Here is a 19,092-nt window from a genome sequence, read left to right as displayed (position 1 = left end):
TCCCCCCTCTTACCTCCCTCCCCCAATTCCCATCCAGGCTCTTATTTTTTACTCCATTTCTCATCCTTAATCCTATTAACTACTTTCCTTCATCTTGTTTTTCAATTGTAAAAATATGTAATATGCCTAGATATCAATGAAAGTGATCTTACTTGATCTTGTATAAAATCTTTCATTAGAAATACTATGTGATGGGGGCAGCTAGACGGCACAGTGGATAGAGCACCGGCCCTGGAGTCAGGAGGACCTGAGTTCAAATCCGGCCTCAGACACTTAACACTTACTAGCTGTGTGACCCTGGGCAAGTCACTTAACCCCAATTGCCTCACAAAACAAAACAAAATAAAACAAAAGAAATACTATGTGATGATACAGGAAGAAAAATAGCAGAATAGAGGGAAGAAAGCTTTAATTAAGATTTTTTCCAGCGCAATATTAAGAACAAACCAATAAGACTATCCACAACTATAATAACTGACAACAATAATGACATTTATATAACACTTTAAAATGTGCAAAGTGCTTTACATAAACTATCATTATCACCTTACAACAACTCCATAAGATAGATACACCAGAGGTATCTCTACTTTCCAGATAAAGAAACAGGTTGTGGGGGCAGCTACTAATAGCTGTGTGACCCTAGGCAAGTCACTTAACTCTCATTGCCCTGCAAAAAATAAAAGAAGAAAGAAAGAAAGAAAGAGGTTGTTACAGGTTAAGTGACTTGTCCATGACCACAGATCTAGTGTCAGAAATAATATCTGAACTGTGATCTTCCTACCTTCTAAAGACTTCAAATTTTAAGGAAAAACATGACAATAATAAAGACTATTCTTTGCTTCTCCTTACCATTAGGATTTTTCATGCTTAAAAAGGAATTTTTCTTAGAAAATATAATATGTACTTAATTCAGCTTTTGTCCTACTTAGGTAAATTGCTAATAAAAAAAATCACAAAGCATTTTTCTGCCCATTTAAATAAAAATAGATACATGATATAATGAAAATAGTGCTGGATTTAGAGTGATCAGACCTGATTTTGAGGTCCAGTTCTGCTTTTTGCTACCTATGGTAACTGGGGCAAGTACTTAACCTCTATAGGCTTCATTTTCCTTATCTATAAAATGAAGAGATGAATTAAATAGCCTCTAAGGTCCCTTTCAGATTTAGACCAATGATCATCTGATCCTCCATGAATCAAAAGGAAGTGAAAGTTGAAGTAATTGCTTGGATGAGCCAACCCTCCATTCCCTTGGTTGAAAGCAAAATTATGGTCTGTATGACTGGTTGAACAAATCCCACTATGACAAATATAATTATAGCTATAAATCAATGAATGAATAAATACCACCCTTCCAAAAACCCTTTGCATAACAAGATTTCCAAAGACCAATTAATGACCTATTTTACTTCAAGCTCTATTTGATCACACCCCAACCTCTAAGTACAATAAAATAATCTGGACAAGCCATTAGAGTTCCTTGTAAAATACATTAAACTTCATCTAGACTACCTGTTCATATTCATTTCCAGTTTAGGCCCAACCAAAAGATATTTTCCCCACTTTGGAAGATTATTATGGTTTCTGAAGTATTACTGACTCTTATGGAGTGCTAGTCTTCCCCAAATAAATTTTCTTTGCCGTCTTTCTCTTTTCCTTTCTTCTTGCTCCTCATTTTCTGATTTGGGCTCATTGAGGGTCCCGTAGATGGCAGAAGCTTCCCTTGGGGTTAACCAATCTAAGGTGGCAACACAGGCAATGTAATGCCGCTTCCAAGCACCATACTCATTATCTGGGGGATCGTAAGGCAGAAACCATCCAAACCTGATGCACTTTGGCCTCCACAAGCAATCCTTCAAAGAAAGATACACAAGGGAAAGAGAGACGGTCATCTTTTTTTCTTCAACACCAGTTTCCAGATAATATTTTTTTGGTTAAAAGATCTAGATTAATGGCATAGCTTTTCCAAAAATAAATATTTTCATTTAAAATTATACAACATTTTTAGCCATCTTGGTGATAAAAAATAATTTGACTTCTCTGGTACTTAGGCAAGCAACAACTGATTGTCACAACTTACAATTTTGAGACGCTAAAAATGGCATAAGGATCAATGACATTTCTCCCTTGCAGTAACTGATCCTAGTTCAGTTTCATACAATTTAGTGCCAGATAATAATATTTTAAGACTCACAAAATTTTTTCCATTATACTTCACAGTTCCTTCACAGGTAACATGTTATTAATTCATCTTTAAGGTTGACATTATCTCATTCTGTTTCTGAGAACAGATAAGCAGACTCTATTCTCTGGGATAGGAACTGAACCTTGTTTTTACCTTTGATTAAGAAGAACTATAAGCTAAACTATAAAGAAGACAAAGAAGCTGAGGAAAAAAATTCTTTCTTATAAGAATAGTCAACTGATATTTTATGGTGAAACAAGAATTCTCTGAAGAATTTCTGTCAGTTATGGTACATTTTGGAGAACATGTTACATATGATGGCTGAATAGAGAAGAAACAAAGAGACCAACATAATTTAATTCCTGAGAGCGGGATTTAACTTTCATGTTGAGGAAAAATAGGAAGAGTATTCTTCAGAGATTTTAATTGGTATTTTGAATAAAGTGAAGGATAGAATCATGTTTCCAAAAGTAAAGAAATCATGTTTTGTGAGAGTGAAGGTTTGAGGTGACTGTGGCTATAATTTTTCCCATTGTCAAAATATGGTACATAATTATATATTTCTTTTGTTATTTATTTCATTTGTTAATAAATTACATATCCAATAACTTTAATACTCATTTAATCATAGGAAATCAAGAGTTTTCATATGTAAGTTACAGACTACAAATTTATAGTGATATGTGAGTAACTATGAAGAATTGGACACAACTCAACAATGACAAGTGAGTACTATTGGGAAAGGAGGCTTCTATAGTTTAACAAATAAGTAATATTTATTGACCTGGGGAAGAGGCTAAAGCCAGTCAATTAAATATTGAGAAAGAGGTCACAAGTTTGTTAATACTTAAGAAAATACTAAACCATAGCTCTTGATTATTCTAATGCTTAAAATAATAAAATTAAATATGGGAACATGTCAGGTGTTAGGCTGAGTGGTAACTGATGTGAAGTCTTGTTGACCCCATAATACTTAACACAACAGCATTTTGCAAAATTGAAAAGAAAAAAGAAAATAAGGGCGTGACAGTAGAATCAGGAGTTATGATGGAAGACATCAATTCTATGCCACTATGAGCAGCTTCTTCTAAGTTCAACAACTTGATAAGTAATTCAAATGAATTAGTGCTACAGTTATCAACAGATGTCAGCCAGGTAGAGATCAGTGGAAAGATTACTATTGCCAAGCCTTTGGGGCTTTACACAAAATTAATAAATTCAAATTGCTTGATGGCATTGTATACCACAATAAAACACAAAAATGGAATAGAAATGCCTTGTCAGGAAGGGAAATTCCAGGAAAAAAAGATGCCATCTATTTTTCAGAACAATTTTCCCTCTGAGTAAGTATATTTAACATTTAATGGTGTTTCCTATAGTTAGGTGAGTGACTTAAATAATTTGTGACTCTAATTTTGATGGGAGGAAAGGGGGAGTAAATCCAGGCTTATGATTTAATTGATATAGGGAAATCCCAGCATTGAATTTTCCTCCACTAATTCAATGAGCAAGTCAATTGCTTGGAGATACTAATAGGCTAAGTGACTTAGTTGTTCATATAGCCAAAGAGTATGTGATAGAGGTGGGACTGAATTCTACCCACTATGCAACATGGACCCAACTTACCCTAATTACAAAGTAAAATACTATGGTGAGGAGTGAAATTTCAAAATTATTTTCCTTGCTCTGTAACTTACTAGTGTGTGAGTTTTGACTGGTTGCTTAAACCTGGCTTCAGTTTGCTTATCTATAAAATGAGGGGAGTGGAACAGATAACCTCAGAGGTCCCTTTGAGGTCCAAATCCATGATCCTATAAACTTGAGTACAAGTTTAAAAACAATTTTGTTCCTCAAAACTTTATCACAGTGCTCAGAATCACAAAACAACATTTTTTCAGAGGACAGACTTCACCAAAAAATGTATCTGCCTTTTTATAGATGCTTGAATTTTGTGACAAAGAATTGACAATTCATAGACCTGCTCAGTTAAAAACTTCCAAGGCCAGTTAACTTGTGCAGCTGCACACAAATCCATGGGATTCAGGAAGGAGAAGATATGCAGAGAAATGAAACGTGGTAACACTGTACAGAAATCCACTTTGGCCACTGGAATCTTCTCAGAAAACCAGTCTTTGACAAACCTATGAAAAAGAGACAGGAATTTAGTCCTTAGCATTGATATCCAAAACTGATTGTGAGGTTCAAGCTACTTTTCTCACACTGCTTTTCTATTTGAATACAATATTAAAATCTTAAAAAAAGAAAAATGTTACATAAATAAAATATAACCAACTTTCAATTATGCACATGGCACCAAAGATAATGAATTTTAAAAATAGATTCCATTCTTTATTTTACCTTCCTCTCACAAATACATTTTCTGTTGTTGATTGAATCAATCAATCAATTGCCCCTGCCCACTTTGCCCTATTAAATCAGGTGAGAATAACTGTATTGAATCAATAAATCAGAGATATGAAATAAATGTAAGCAAAGTCTAGCTACCTCTGTTGATTCAATAAATCAAAGGCTTTAGACTAAGTGTGAAATGTCCTTGATCTATTTGAAAGTTCTTAAAAACCTTTAGATGAAATGGAGAGACACTTTACAGGTAGCTGATTTGGATTTGGAAGGAGCCAGCATCAGTCAAACCTGATGATATTTTAAAAATATAAAATAGCAAGCCAAATAGGAATTCATCTGGGCAATGGAGTATGTAGAAGCCTAATAGTAGAAGTTGGTATAGCTTCCTCCACTGAGAAGGAATACTTTGGGAGCCAGGGTAAGAGAGTGCCTCTACTTCTTTCCCCCTAATTTTTTCCTGCTCCTGGCTTGACTGGAGGACAGCCTTATGAACTTTGAAGAGTTGGAGGACTTGGGCATGACTTTCCGAGTCCTAGTACTAGCAGCATTCCCAAAACAGATGACACTGTGTCTGCTTTGGGAGCCATGGACAAAGTAGACACAGTGAGGAAAGGCAACTTCAAGTTTCTGCAAGGAACACAGAAGAAAACTACACTATACCTAAGCAAAACTTCATAATCCTCCCACAAAGGGGAAAAAAGAATTTCCAGCAAGTAGGATTGAAGATTCTGGGAAGATGGTGGAGAAGGTCAGAAAACTGTCTACTCTCCAAATGTCCTTCACAAAAAAAGACAGGACATCACCTCAGAGGGAACATGGAGCAGCAGAAACAAAAGGCAGAGTAAAGCAATTGTCCTAAGACAACTTGAAAAGACCCCAGGAAAGACCTGACCTCCAAGGATGGTGTTTCTGCCTCAGTGAAGTGCAAACATCTCCAGTCCTGCTCTGCTGAATCTACAAACAAGCCCTGGGAGCAGCTGGGTTAGGATTAAGCCTCAATCTCAGGAATTTTCACCTCCAGGACAGTGTGGGGATCAGATGGCTGAGTAAGAAAGGATTAAAGGATCCTTGATTGTAAAGGGATACCAAGCAGAGCTGTGCTGACCCAACTAGTCTGTGCTGGAGGGGGTGGGGTGTTGAAGGAATTAGCATATGTCTGGTGAGAGCAGTAGTAGAGGGGTAGGAATCCTGCTGGCTGTGGACACTTGCAGGAGAACAGAGTCCTCAGTTTCAGTTCCAGGATAGAGATGACAGTTATAGTTTGCAACCACTGGAGGGACCACAGAAAGAAATAGTATTTGTGGGACAGCATGGCTGGGGGCCCTAGCTGTGGCTTAGGGGAGGAGAGGAGTGTTCAAGGTTGGTTCCCAGGACAACATTCAGAAAATAACAATAAGAAGGCCATGAAGCTTGGAGCATCATTCCCCATACTTTAAGACTAGAACTTGATTATAATAATAACTGCTAAAAATAAAATAAAACAAAATAAAAATTAAAACGAGTATGCAAAGGAGAAGGAACCCAACCACAGATAGCTACTATGGGGACAAAGAAGATCTGGGTTCATATTAAGAGTAAGATAGTGTAGCTAAAAAGGCACTCTTTTTTCAATAAGAAACATCAAATGGTCCCAAGCCCAAAAAGAATTCTTAAAAGAACTTTAAAAAGGGCTTTAAAAATCAAATGAGAGAGATCAAGGAAAAATTAGGAAAAAACAATGAAAAACTAGAAAAAAATAAGAGCAATTCAAGAAAATCAAGTAAATTGTGTTTTTGTTTTTGTTTTGTTTTTTGTGGGGCAATGAGGGTTAAGTGACTTGCCCAGGGTCACACAGCTAATAAGTGTCAAGTGTCTGAGGCTGGATTTGAACTCAGGTCCTCATGAATCCAGGGCTGGTGCTTTATCCACTGTACCACCTAGCTGCCCCCAAAATCAATAAAATTATGAAAAGAAAGTCAACTAACTAGAAATAGAGAATCAAAAACTCAAGGAAGAAAATAATTCCTTGAAAACTAGAATTGGGAAGGGGAAGCTAATGGCATTATAAGACACCAAGAAATAATAAAACAAAATAAAAAGAATGAAAAAAATAGAAGGGAATGTGAAACATCTCATCAGAAATAATCCTCATATGGAAAACTGAGGAGAAACAATATAAGAATAGTTGGACTGCCTGAAAGTTATGATTAAAAAAATCTTGAAATAATTTTACAAGAAATCATTAAGGAAAATTGCCCTGAAATTGTAGAACAAGAAGGCAAAGCAGAAATAGAAAAAAACCACAAAAAACCCTGGTCACCACCTGAAAGAGATACCAGGAAGAAAACTTATAGTAATAGCATATCCAAGTTTCAAAGCTCCCAGGTTAAGGAGAAAATATTGCAAACAACAAGGAAAAAACAATTTAAATGTCATGGAGCTACAATAAGAATTACACAAGACTTAGCAACTATTACACTATACCTATTACCATAGGTCTTGGAATGTTATATTTTATAGAACAAAAGAGCTGGGGTTACAACCAAGGGTAAGTTACCCAGCAAAGGTAAGTATAATGGGAAAAAATGGATATATTTAATAAATTGAAAGACTTTTGTCACAAAGACTTGTGACAAAAACAGCAGAATTTAATGGAAAAACAAGGAACTCAATAGGGTCAAATTGTTTACTTTTTATATGTGAAAATGCTATCAGTACTCTTATGACTTGTAGTTTGGGTAGTTTGAAAGAAAGGCTTGGGCTGAGCTGTGTATGATGGAGTGATTCTAAAAAGATAAAATTGTGTAGGGAGAGATAAAGAGTAATTATCTCATACAAATGAGGCATGAAAGGAAGAACTGATACAGAAGCAGCAAGTTGGGGGGGTGGGTAGTGCTGGAACTTTGCTCTCATCAGAAATGGGTTAAAAAGGGAAATATATATATATATATATATATATCAGCATAAAAGTTTACAAAATTTAGAAAGAAATAAGGGGTCAAGGGGATAGAGTGTGGGGGGAGGGGTGGGTAAGTTAAGGAATAGGAGGGCAAGGTGGTGAGTAGAAGTAAATTAGAGGATGAGGATAGTAAGGAAAAATAGGAAGGCGGAAAATATGCAGCAAATAATTATAGCTTGGAATGTAAATAGGATAAATTTACCCATAAAATGGAAAGGGATAGCAGATTAAAAATCTGAATTCAAAAATAAATTTCTTTCAGATAACACAATAAAAACAAGAGATACACACAAAGATAAAATAAAGGGCCAGAGTAGAATTTACTATGTAAAAAAAAAAGCAGGGGTAGTAATCTTGATCTCAGACAAAGTTAAAGCTAAAATAGATTTAATTAAAAGAGAAAAAAAGGCAAATTATACTATGTATCACCAATATTATTCAATATTGTTTTAGACCATTTAAAACAACTAGGCAGTATAAAATACCTGAGAGTATACTTGCCAAAACAGACATGGGAAGTAAACGAGCATAAACATAAAACACTTTTTATACAAATAAAGTTATATTTAAATAATTGGAGTAATGTTTATCATTCATGGGTAAATAAAGTCAATATAATTTTTTAAAATGACAATTTTACCTAACTGATCTGTTTATTCAATGCCATCTCAATTAAATTACTAAAAATTATTTTCCTGACTTAAAAAAAATAACAAAGTTTACTTGGAAGAACAAAAGACCAGGAATTTTAAAGAAACCAAGGAATAAAGACATAAAGGAAGGAGATTCAGCAATATTAGACCTTAAACTATAAGGTGAGAGCATTGTTGAAGTGTAAAATGGATAATTTTGATTATTTTAAATGATTCTTTTTGTATAAATGAAACCAATGTAATCAAGAATAGAAAGAATGCAGAAAATTGGGGGGAGCAGCTAGATGGCTCAGTGGATAGAGCACCGGCCCTGGATTCAGGAGTATCTGAGTTCAAATCCAGCCTCAGACACTTAACACTTACTAGCTGTGTGACCCTGGGCAAGTCATTTAACCCCAATTGCCTTACTAAAACAAACAAACAAACAAACAAACAAAACCAAAAACAAACAAACAAACAGAAAATTGGGGGAATTTTTTTGTAGACAATTTCTCAGATAGAATGTGATTGTGTTGGAATACTTCTGTGGTATAGAAAATGATGAGCTGGTTAATTTAGAAAAACATGGACAGACTTGAACCTAAGAAGGCAAATGTTATCCACCTCCAGAGGAAGAGATGACAAGTGGAAATATGCATAGTACAGTCTTACATATATGTGTATGAGTGTATATGTGTATATATGTGTGTGTGTGTGTGTGTGTGTATGTTTATAGATAGATGTATATGTATCCACATTTAATTGTAGCCTTCTTGGGGGGGGGGAGAAAAAAATAAAGTAAAAAGTACACAGTAGAGAACAAAAGAAAACAGAAGGAAGCAAAGAAAAGCTGGGTAGTTTTGAAAACAATGTGTAGTATTTTTATATAGGTTTTCTTTGGGCAGCTAGGTGGCACAGTGGATAAAGCACCAGCCCTGGATTCAAGAGGACCTGAGTTCAAATCTGGCCTCAGACACTTGACACTTACTAGCTGTGTGACCCTGGACAAGTCACTTTACCCTCATTGCCCTGCAAAAATAAAATAAAATAAAAATATAAGTTATCTTGAAATGGAAATTTATTGTTTTATATGGAATCCTCTCTTATGTTTCATATACATGGAAATGCTCTTTTTTCCTTTTCTCATTTTGTATTTATATTTGAAATAAATAAAAATTTACAAAAGAAACAAAAATCTAGGACCTGGGAGTCACCTCTTTGACACATGTGTCTTTTAAGCCACAGCCCTCTTTTCCCTGGGTTGGGAAAATGTCACAGAATTTGGGGGGAATGTTCTATACCAACTCTTCTTACTATGCCACCTTACTATGTCCCTCTCAAAGACCTAATTAAGTCTCACTGACTGACATCAATTGATAATAATAGATGGAAGAATACCACTGGGGGCTTGTGAGATACAGCTTTAGATGCATACCTCCAGCCCCTCAAAGCTTCCACTAGAACCCTGAGGAAAGATGTAACTGCTACCTATGGGAACAAAATCAGTGCAAATGGAGGACTGGGTAAATCCCAAGCATGTGCTATGCTTCCTTTTTCAACTCCTCATGACTAATATATTCTAATGAATAAAGGAAGTAAGAAAGGAAAAATAAAAGGCCTTAATTAAACTGTATCTACTTCAATATTTTCCCTTTACCTGTATTCTCTTTCTTTATTCCCCCTTCTCAATGTGAAAGAATAAATGGCAAATAGTTCTTCTCTCCTCTCTTTCCCCAATCTTACTCTATCCAATATTGGCGCTTCAACTTCGAAAGGCTAAGTAAGACCTAGTGTTTGCAATCTCAACACGGGATTTTTAAAGCACTTTAAATCAATTTCTGAAAGAATTTCTCTCTCAAATTCTGAAGAGTTTACCCACTTTTTTTTTCTAGAAGGCTCTTACTTGCTATCCCTGCTGTGTTTTCCATTCTTTTCTTTTATAAAGATTAGACATCTTTCCTGGAGGATGTTTGAAAAGTGATGTTCTCACATAGCCAACATAGAGGGGCTCTATTCTACCGGTTTTCCTGATGTACTTTAAATTCAGAGTAATGATGCATTCTTTTTTTGCTGTGGAGTGCTTTTGTTGTTGTTTTATGTTAGGTTGAAGCAAAGGATTGATAGAATGTTTCTTTATGCTCCAGCTGCTACTTGCACGTAACCTGTTTTTTTATTTCCAAAGAACTGAAAATGAAATCTAAAATGCCTACCTGTCTCTAATATAATCTTAAATTAGTCAGAATTTCCTCTTATTTCTGAAGACAGATTCCCCTCTTATTATCCTCTAACACAGGGGTTCTTAACTTTTTTAATACTCCTTTGGTGTCTGAAGTCTATGCACCTATTCTCAGAATAATGTTTTTGAAAGCATAAAATAAAATAAATAGGTGTACAAAGAAAACTAATTATATTGAAAGAGTTATCAATTTTTTTTTCAAAAAAAAAAAGTCATGGGAGCCCAGGTTAAAAACCTTTCCTATAACACAATATTCAACAGCTTGCAGCTGCAGGCCTCTGACTAATCAATCTCTAGTAGTAACCCAGTTGCTGACTCCTGTTCGAGCAGCAAATATTGAAACCTTTTGTTTGAGGCAGAAGATGCCTCCATTTTAATATCTGTCTTTCTCTGGTTCATTGTATCCATGCTTTGAAGCAGAGTATTTTCTTGGTTTTTGTGTTTTGGTTTTGGTTTGGTTTTTTGTTTGCAGGGCAATGAGGATTAAGTGACTTACCCAGGGTCACATAACTAGTAAGTGTCAAGTGTCTGAGGTTGGACTTAAACTCACATCCTCCTGAATCCAGGGCCAGTGCTCTATCCACTGTGCCACTTAGCTGTCCTCCAGAGTATTTTCTAAACTTGCTCATGGCTACTTTTTTACACTTTATTTAGTCTCTAACCTATAACTTCAATGTCCCACTCCTGCCTTTCATTTCCAGACTTGTCTTGATTTGATTTTCCCATTCTTGACTCCTCATATTGTTTCTATAAATCTTAGGATGCTGGCTAATATAGGAATAAACAAAACTTCCATCTACAGCAATAATATCCATTTATATTTATGTGGTAAATAGTGCCCTTTGAAATGTGGATTAACCAAAAAGTCACTTATACTTAGAGCCCTGAACCCTATAGGGAAAGGAAAGTTACTATGAATGCATTTTGTGAGAAAATAATGGGATTTGGCAGATACTCAAAGGCTCACCTGGAGATTAATCTAAACTGATTGAATTAAGCGAGAATGATTGACTTTGCTGATTAACCTACTTCAAGTTAATTAGATTGTAACCACACCTGGCTGGCTCATAAGGCTGGTTCTCAGAAGCTAAGGACTTTGAACTCAACTCGAGACCACCTTCAAGTCCAGTGAACCAATGGTTTGGATGAGCCTACCAATCAGCCTGGGGCAGTGAGTAAGGACTGCCTCTGCTCCAGACCTATAAAAAGCCTCCACACTCAGTTTGAGGGAGTTCATGGTTGAAGCAGGCTCGTGGTGGAGGACTTGAGGAAGAACCAGGCCAGGCTGGAACTCTAGGCTAGATAGGCCTTTTCTTAACTCCACATGTTCTTTTTTTTTTCTAATACCTAGTATGCTGCCCAAAGGCTGGTGCTAAAGATTCTAATTTAAGGCGACAACACATTAGGTTTCTTAGACCACACGTTTAGATTTTAAACATCAAAATTTACAAAAAAAAAATTTGCATAATCTTGTTACCCTCTCTTGTTTAGGAATAAAAATGTCTGTAGGGAAAACAAAGGGGATAGGAAAGAGAAGAGTCAATAGAGTAACAATCCTAGAGTAATCAAGAATTGCCTACATCCTTCCCCCATTTAAGAAATATTTGGTGAATCCCTAGTATCTGAAAGGAATTATTTTAAGGCTGTGGTTCTCAAAGTGTGGTCTAGGGATACCTGGAACAACTGAACTTTTTAGGTGAGTCTACAGTGTTATTTACATTATTATTTTCATAATACTAAACAATTTAATTTCTAATAGGTAAATATTGATAGCTAAAATCCACATAAACAAAAGCTATTTGGGAGGCCCTTGATAATTTTGGGGAGAGTAAAGGGATCCTGAGAACAAAAAGTTTGAGAATCGCTGTTCTAAGGCATTGTTCAGTAAACAAGAATAAATAAGACATAGTCCTTGTTCTTCTGGGTCTGTGTCATAGTCTGGACAACAAGCATTCTTTAACATCTCAAAAAAAAAAACACCCACACCCCCCAAACCCAAAATCACTTATTTCTTAACAAATAGAAAACAGCTGGTTCCTGGGAATCATTTCAGAATCAGCTGCCCAGGTCTAGTCAGATAGGTAAGTAACTAGTTAGAGCATATGCCAAATTTCAAACTCAACATTAAATTAAGGACAAAAAGGAGATGGTACAGCAGTGATTTCAATGATTTCAGCAGCAAACACAGTGATTGCAGAAGCTCTTAAATGCCCTGTTTAAATAAACTACTGACAATGAAAAATGAGAGGTAATAAAAAAAATAATCAAAGACATCGACTTTAACACTATGTCCTGGAGAAGCTTAATCAATGCAAAATAATCACCACAACATGGTCCAAAAGAATTCAGAATTTTCCTCAGACAGCAAATACTTGGCTGACTCACTAAGCAGAGAGATATAGCAATCAGGATCACTGCCAGTTTACAGTATAAGTTAATTTGTAAAGCATTGTGAGGTGATAAATATAAGATCATGAATAAGACTTTCACAAAACAGTGAAAAAGCAATAAAGGGGAAAACAAGCCAGAAAATGGTTTGAAAACCAAAGGGGCTAAATCATACCAAAAATATGGACAGATGCAACTAGCAGTAAGACAACAAATAGGCATGAAATTGATCAGAGCTGCTGGCATTTTAATAGCAATTTATAATGGAATCATCACATATGGACTCTGTCATCTCATCATAGGTGATGTGAGTGCTGGGCCTGGAATCAGAAGACTTGAGTTTAAATCCAGCCTTAGACACTTACTTAGCTGTGTGACTCTGGGTAGGGGCCGCTAGGTGGTACAATGGATAGAGTACCGGCTCTGGAGTCAAAAGGACCTGAGTTCAAATCAGACCTCAGATACTTGACACCTACCAGCTGTGTGACCTTGGAAAAGTCACTTAACCTTGATTGCCTCAAACAACTGGGGCCATCTCCAGTCATCCCAATGTATATCGTGCCATTGGACCCAGATGGCTGGTGACTCTGCACAGCCCTGTCTCACTTAAATCCAATTCATTGCAAGTCATCATCTCCAGATGTCATGGTCCTCTTGGAAGATGAAGGACAAAAAACAAGAACAGCAATGACTCTGGGTAAGTCACAACCTCTGTTTGGCTCAGTTTTCTCAACTATAAAATAGGAATAATAATAGTGCCTACCTCCTAGAATGGTTTCCAGTATCAGATGAGATAAACTTAGCATTAGTGCCTGGCCCACAGTAAGTGGTATATAAATGCTAGCTATTATACTCGCCCTCATTCTCATCATCTGGTGTATACTTTGTGAATAATTGACAATGACAGTTTAATAAGTGTCATGAAGTCAAGAGCAGCTAAACCAAAGCTCAAAGGCACTTAGGAATCACTTCCCAAGATATCTGAAAGATGGAAAGATTCCAAAAGAACAGAACAGATTATGAAGAGTACCATTGCAACCACAAAGAGGCATCTGAGAAGACAGTAGCAGCTACTGACTCATACACTTACTTTTTCATTTCTATAAAGTCTTTATGAGAATCTTTATCCACAGATCAAGAGCAGCTCTAATAAAAAGGATGAGAACTAGCATGTTTTTACAGAAGATTTTCTATACCAGACCACATCTCCACAGTCACATGATTGAGGGAGCAAAGAATATTTGACTGCCTTTTACCTATTGTTTGTTGATTCAAAAAAAAAGAGACTTTCACTGGTAAAATAAAGCTGTGGCCTTAAATAGTCTCCTGAAACAAGGTGTCCCCACAAACTTAAGAGCTCTCAAAATTCTACTGTAGACACCATCATGTAGTTTTGTTCAGCAATCCATTGGTATCAACACCAAGCCAGGCATTACAGAAGAAGCAATATGATTACCAAAGGTTTTTGCCAGGGTCACAGAGGACTTCCTTCACAAAGTCCAAATCAAAGAACAGCCCCCCTTTGATTGTAAGGTTCTGTGGGTGTTGCTGTCTGCAGATAACGCTGTATTGAATGTATCAAGTCCTAGAACACTCATTGACCTTCTCGGTGATATAAAAGTCACTCAAAAGAGATCATTCTGGCCATCCACAGGGACAAAAAAGTTGAGGAAGCTCATATAGAACAGGCTGTCATATGCAGTGGGATAGACTAAGAATTGAGTGAGCTCATTCCTCACAGAGGCAGTGTAGTACAGTAGGGAAAGTTTTGGCTTTGGAATCAGAGGACCTGAGCTCAAGTCCCATATCTATTATTATTTGCAACCTGTGTGGCCTTGGGCAAGTCACTTTATCAAGCATTAATAATAAGCACTGGATGGGGGCAGCTAGGTAGCGCAGTGTATAAGGCATTGGCCCTGGATTCAGGAGGACCTGAGTTCAAATCCAGCCTCAGATACTTTACACGTTCTAGCTGTGTGATCCTGGGCAAGTCACTTAACCCCAATTGCCCCGCAAAAACAAAGCAAAACAAACAAATAATAAGCACTGGAGATAGAAAGATAAAAAAGGAAACAGTTTTTGCTCAATGGAAGCTTCCGTTTTATCAGGAGATACATACATGTACATTTCTATGTATACATATATTTCTATACATGTATAACATGCATATATGTTATTACAAGGTAATTTTGAGGAGGGAGGTACTTGGAACTGAGGGATCAGGAAAAGCTTAATCTAGAAGGCACTTAAATTTTGAAGGAAGCTTCAGGAGGGGTGAGGAGGCAGTGTCTTCCAGGTATGGAGGACAGCCAATGGGAAAGCATGGAAACAGGAGAGGGAGTCCTCAACATCATGGATGAAGGAAAGTAAGAAATCCAGTTTGGCTGGACTATATAATGTGATGAGGAGTAAGGTATAAAAAGACTGGAAAAAATTTTGGGGCTAGGGTTTTTTTTGTTTGCTTTGTTTTTTGCAGAGCTATGAGGGTTAAGTGACTTGCCCAGGGTTACACATCTAGTAAGTGTCAAGTGCCTGAGGCCGGATTTGAACTCAGGTCCACCTGAATCCAGGGTCAGTGCTTTATTCACTGTGCCACCTAGCTGCCCCTGAGGCTAGGTTTTAAAAGACTTTATCTATCAAACATAAGAGTTCATATTTTATCCTAGAAGTAATAGGGAGCTAAGAAGGATTATTAAGTAGGTGGCACTGGAAGACCTGAACTTCAGGCAGCTGTGTGGAGAGACTTGAGGAAGGGAGATCAATCAGGAGGTTACTGATACACTAGAATGGTGATGTGTGGATAGAGAGAAGGGGATAAATATAATAGATGTTGTGGAGGTCAAGGCAAGTAACTTTAAAAGTAAAACAGTTATCAAAACCTAGGCAGTTAGGTGACACAGTGGAGCCAAGAAGACATGAGTTCAAATTCAGCTTTGAAAAATTACTAATTGGATGAACCTGGGCAAGTCACTTGACCTGTCTGCCTCAGTTTCCTCAATTATAAAACAGGGATGCTAACAGCACCTACCTCCTAGGGTTGTTGTGATAATCAAATTATATAAGGGCACTCAGCATGACACCAGGAATATATAGCAGGTGTATAATAAATACTTATTCCTTTCTCCTTTCCCTCTCTAAAACAAACAAAACTACAAAAGTTTCTATCTTATTTTCCAAAGAAGGGATCAAAGGTTGAATTATGATAATTCCAAAGAAACAAGTTTTTACCCCCTCTGTGGCTCTGTAAGGTGTGCTTCTGCCCTATAGCTAGGAAGGGAGAAACAGACTGAATGTGACTTGGTTTAAAATATGTACTTCAATTATATAAATTTTATGCATTTTCCTAGACTGCATCATATTTCAAGAGCACATTAAAACATAATAAATCCTCAGCAATAAGGCAAATGCTTTAGCCACACAAAACATGCACACATACAAAAAAATCAATACATGAACAGCAGACTGCTATAATAAGAACGTGGCTCATTACATTTTAATTAATACTGCCATATAAGAAAAGCATGAAAAAAAAATGACAAAATGTAAGGAGACAAGGAACAAAATGTGCTTTGCTCATTTATTGTGACAAGGATAGTTTAGTTTAAATTATTCATTATTATGCTTTGCACTGTGCCACTGAATGTACAATGTGTATTTTGCAAAGATAACAAGGCTTAGCAATATGAGACCTGAATCTGCCTCTGTGCTCTTAAATCTCTGATAAGACTTAGAGAAAGACTGCCAAAATTGTAATGAAAATTACTGGATTGGCAGATTAGCAAAGTGAGTCTTAGAAGAGATTGGGTTGCTTTGACGCAGCTATTTATTTTCCTAGTGGGAGCATGCCTTTGTGTTCCCTCTTTCTGGGTCAGTAGTTTTCAAACATTTTAAGGCTGGCCAAGAGTCTGCAACTGTTTTTCATACCTTTATCCTCAGTTTATGGGACAAACTGCTGTGAAGATGACATATGTATAAATTTAATATATTCACTATGACCATATTTAATTTCAAGGAAGTCCTAGAAATGCTTTGTGGACCCCAAGAGGTCTATGGAACACACATTGAAAATTATGGCTCTAATTCATGAGGAATAGAAACTGCAAATAATTTTGCCTAGGAGCTACCTGCTTCGCTACATTTTTAGGGTTACTAAGAAAGTTCCTCTTTGTTTCTGAGACAAGTGCAGCACCTCAAATGGGAGAGGAGGCTACTTAGAGCAGATGTCCAAATTGACATTATCACATAATTCTCCTCCTCCTCCTCCTCATGATCTCATTCATTTCATCTTTTTCTATGAAGTTCAGATGAAGACAGTCCTAGGACAAGTATTATACTGGTATTATTCTTTCATATTTCTTTGGATTATTGAAGAGATAAATAAAGTAGCTGCTCTCTATAGTTAAATACAAGCGTTATCTTATAAGGGCATGCTTTGTAGGCTCACTGAAAATATCTCTGATAAAACTTCAGCAGCAGGCAGAAATATAGGGATGATATAAACCTTATCCTCTTCCCACATTTTTTATTCCATTGAGTTTGGAGATTCTCAGTATTTGGGATGGCAACAATTATTTAAAATTTTTTCTAAATTTTTATGGATCAGTTTTATGCCCAAGTCATTATAATAATTCAGTCTGTTATAATGGTCTGTTTTTAGTAGGATTTTGTTTGTTTGAGTTCTCCAGGATATTTTGAGGTCTGTATTTGTTTGTCATCTCTGTTCATGAAAGTTAGTGAGCTTATAAGGTATCATAGGGCATGTCTTGAAAGGTCTTCCATAGGTGCTAAATTCTTATAGTCTACAGTGATATATTGCACAGTTTTTACTATTTCCTTGAATAAACTATAAAGATTATGAAATCTGAGCTCCTTTAAGGTACTGTTTCTGTAATTTCTGGTGCCAGTGGTCTTGAAATAATATAATCAACTGCTTCATTTACACACACACACACACACACACACACACACACAATCATCATGACTCAGTCATTTTTGGACACTTGTTTTTTTGTGGGACAATGAGGGTTAAGGCAAGTGCCCAGGGTCACACTGCTAGTAAGTGTCAAGTGTCTGAGGTCAAATTTGAACTCAGTTCCTTCTGAATCTAGGGCCGGTGCTTTATCCACTGTGCCACCTAGCTGCCCCCTTTGGACACATTTTTGCCAAAATATTGTTGGTAAATTCTTGTAGATCCTGCCCATGGAGGACTGGGAATTCTACTCTGGGATCTTAGCTGTTTCACAAGCTCCATCTAAAAGTAAACCAATTACATTCAATAAATCCAATGTCAAGCACTTCTTATTAGCCTTTGCTATTGCTCAATGTTGTGATGTCTTCTTGTTCCCAAAGATTTTGTTGGTTCTACATGTCTATCAATTGTTTTATTCCTTTTTTTTGGTCAAGAAAGTGTTAATCTTTCTATAGCTGCCTTAGGTGATAGACCCTGTATGGGGGTTTTTGTTAGAATACTTTTTAAATCTGTTATGGTTCATTTTACAGTCTGGAAAGTATACATTAAGGTTGGTATTATATAGATATTGATTGTTTTAAATGTGTTTTCCCCATTAAGCTTTGGTTCTAAGATGTCAATAAGTCTCTACATGAATTCAATCATAGTTTTTTCTTGTTATCTTGTCTTACCCAAGGTACTTGTAGGTATTATATTCAACCAATGTTCACCGTGTCTTCTGGAATCAAGCCCAGATCCTTCACTCTCTATATTACTTTGGTATATGCCAACAATTTTATACTTATTGAATCTAAATGACATTTTGAGATTTTTACACAAGTAGAAAAAGATTTCATTAGAAAGAGGTTTTTTTTCAAATTTTGTGTGTGTGTGTAGCCACAGAACATGTCATTAATATTCATCAGATAATTAATATGATATTTTGATTTAACATGTTTAATTTGGAATCCATATTTAGTTCTAGAGGCACTCTGTAGATTCTTTTCTTTTTTTCTTTTTTTTTCCTGTGGGACAATGAGGGTTAAGTGACTTGCCCAGGGCCACACAAATAGTAAGTGTCAAGTGTCTGAGGTCACATTTGAACTCAGGTTCTCCTGAGGTCAGTGCTTTATCCACTGTGCCACCTAACTTCCCCCTGTAGATTCTTTTGATGAGTGCTATGGTTTTTTTGTATTCAGAAATTCTGGGCAGTTTTCTTATAATACTTGCATTGTAGTGTTCAGGTTTTTTGGTTGGTCAGATCCTTCTGGTAGTACTGTGATCCTTAAATTGTCTCTATGCACACTGTCTTCAAGATCAATGTGATTTGCTCATATAATGTGTTTTTTGAATGTTATAGCTTTTTTGCTTCCAGATTGTCTTTCACTTCAAATTCAC

The 19,092-nt window shown here is 36.3% G+C and overlaps 1 protein-coding gene across 1 annotated transcript in view; it reads right to left on the bottom strand.

Annotated features, from left to right (window-relative positions):
* Nucleotides 1–19,092, bottom strand: part of ECT2L (epithelial cell transforming 2 like) — a 104,991-nt gene that overhangs the window by 61,305 nt on the left and 24,594 nt on the right. Inside the window, exons 4-5 of the mRNA XM_044004798.1 lie at nucleotides 4,167–4,329; nucleotides 1,604–1,856 (exon numbers count right to left, since the gene is read on the bottom strand). Coding sequence (XP_043860733.1) covers nucleotides 1,604–1,856; nucleotides 4,167–4,329 — 416 coding nt within the window. The remainder of the gene's footprint in view (nucleotides 1–1,603; nucleotides 1,857–4,166; nucleotides 4,330–19,092) is intronic.

Source organism: Dromiciops gliroides, chromosome 4 (assembly GCF_019393635.1).
Source record: "Dromiciops gliroides isolate mDroGli1 chromosome 4, mDroGli1.pri, whole genome shotgun sequence".
In the NCBI taxonomy this organism is placed as follows: Eukaryota; Metazoa; Chordata; class Mammalia; order Microbiotheria; family Microbiotheriidae; genus Dromiciops; species Dromiciops gliroides.
Note: the sequence above shows the minus strand (reverse complement) of the source record. Positions and strands in the feature narration are given on the sequence as shown.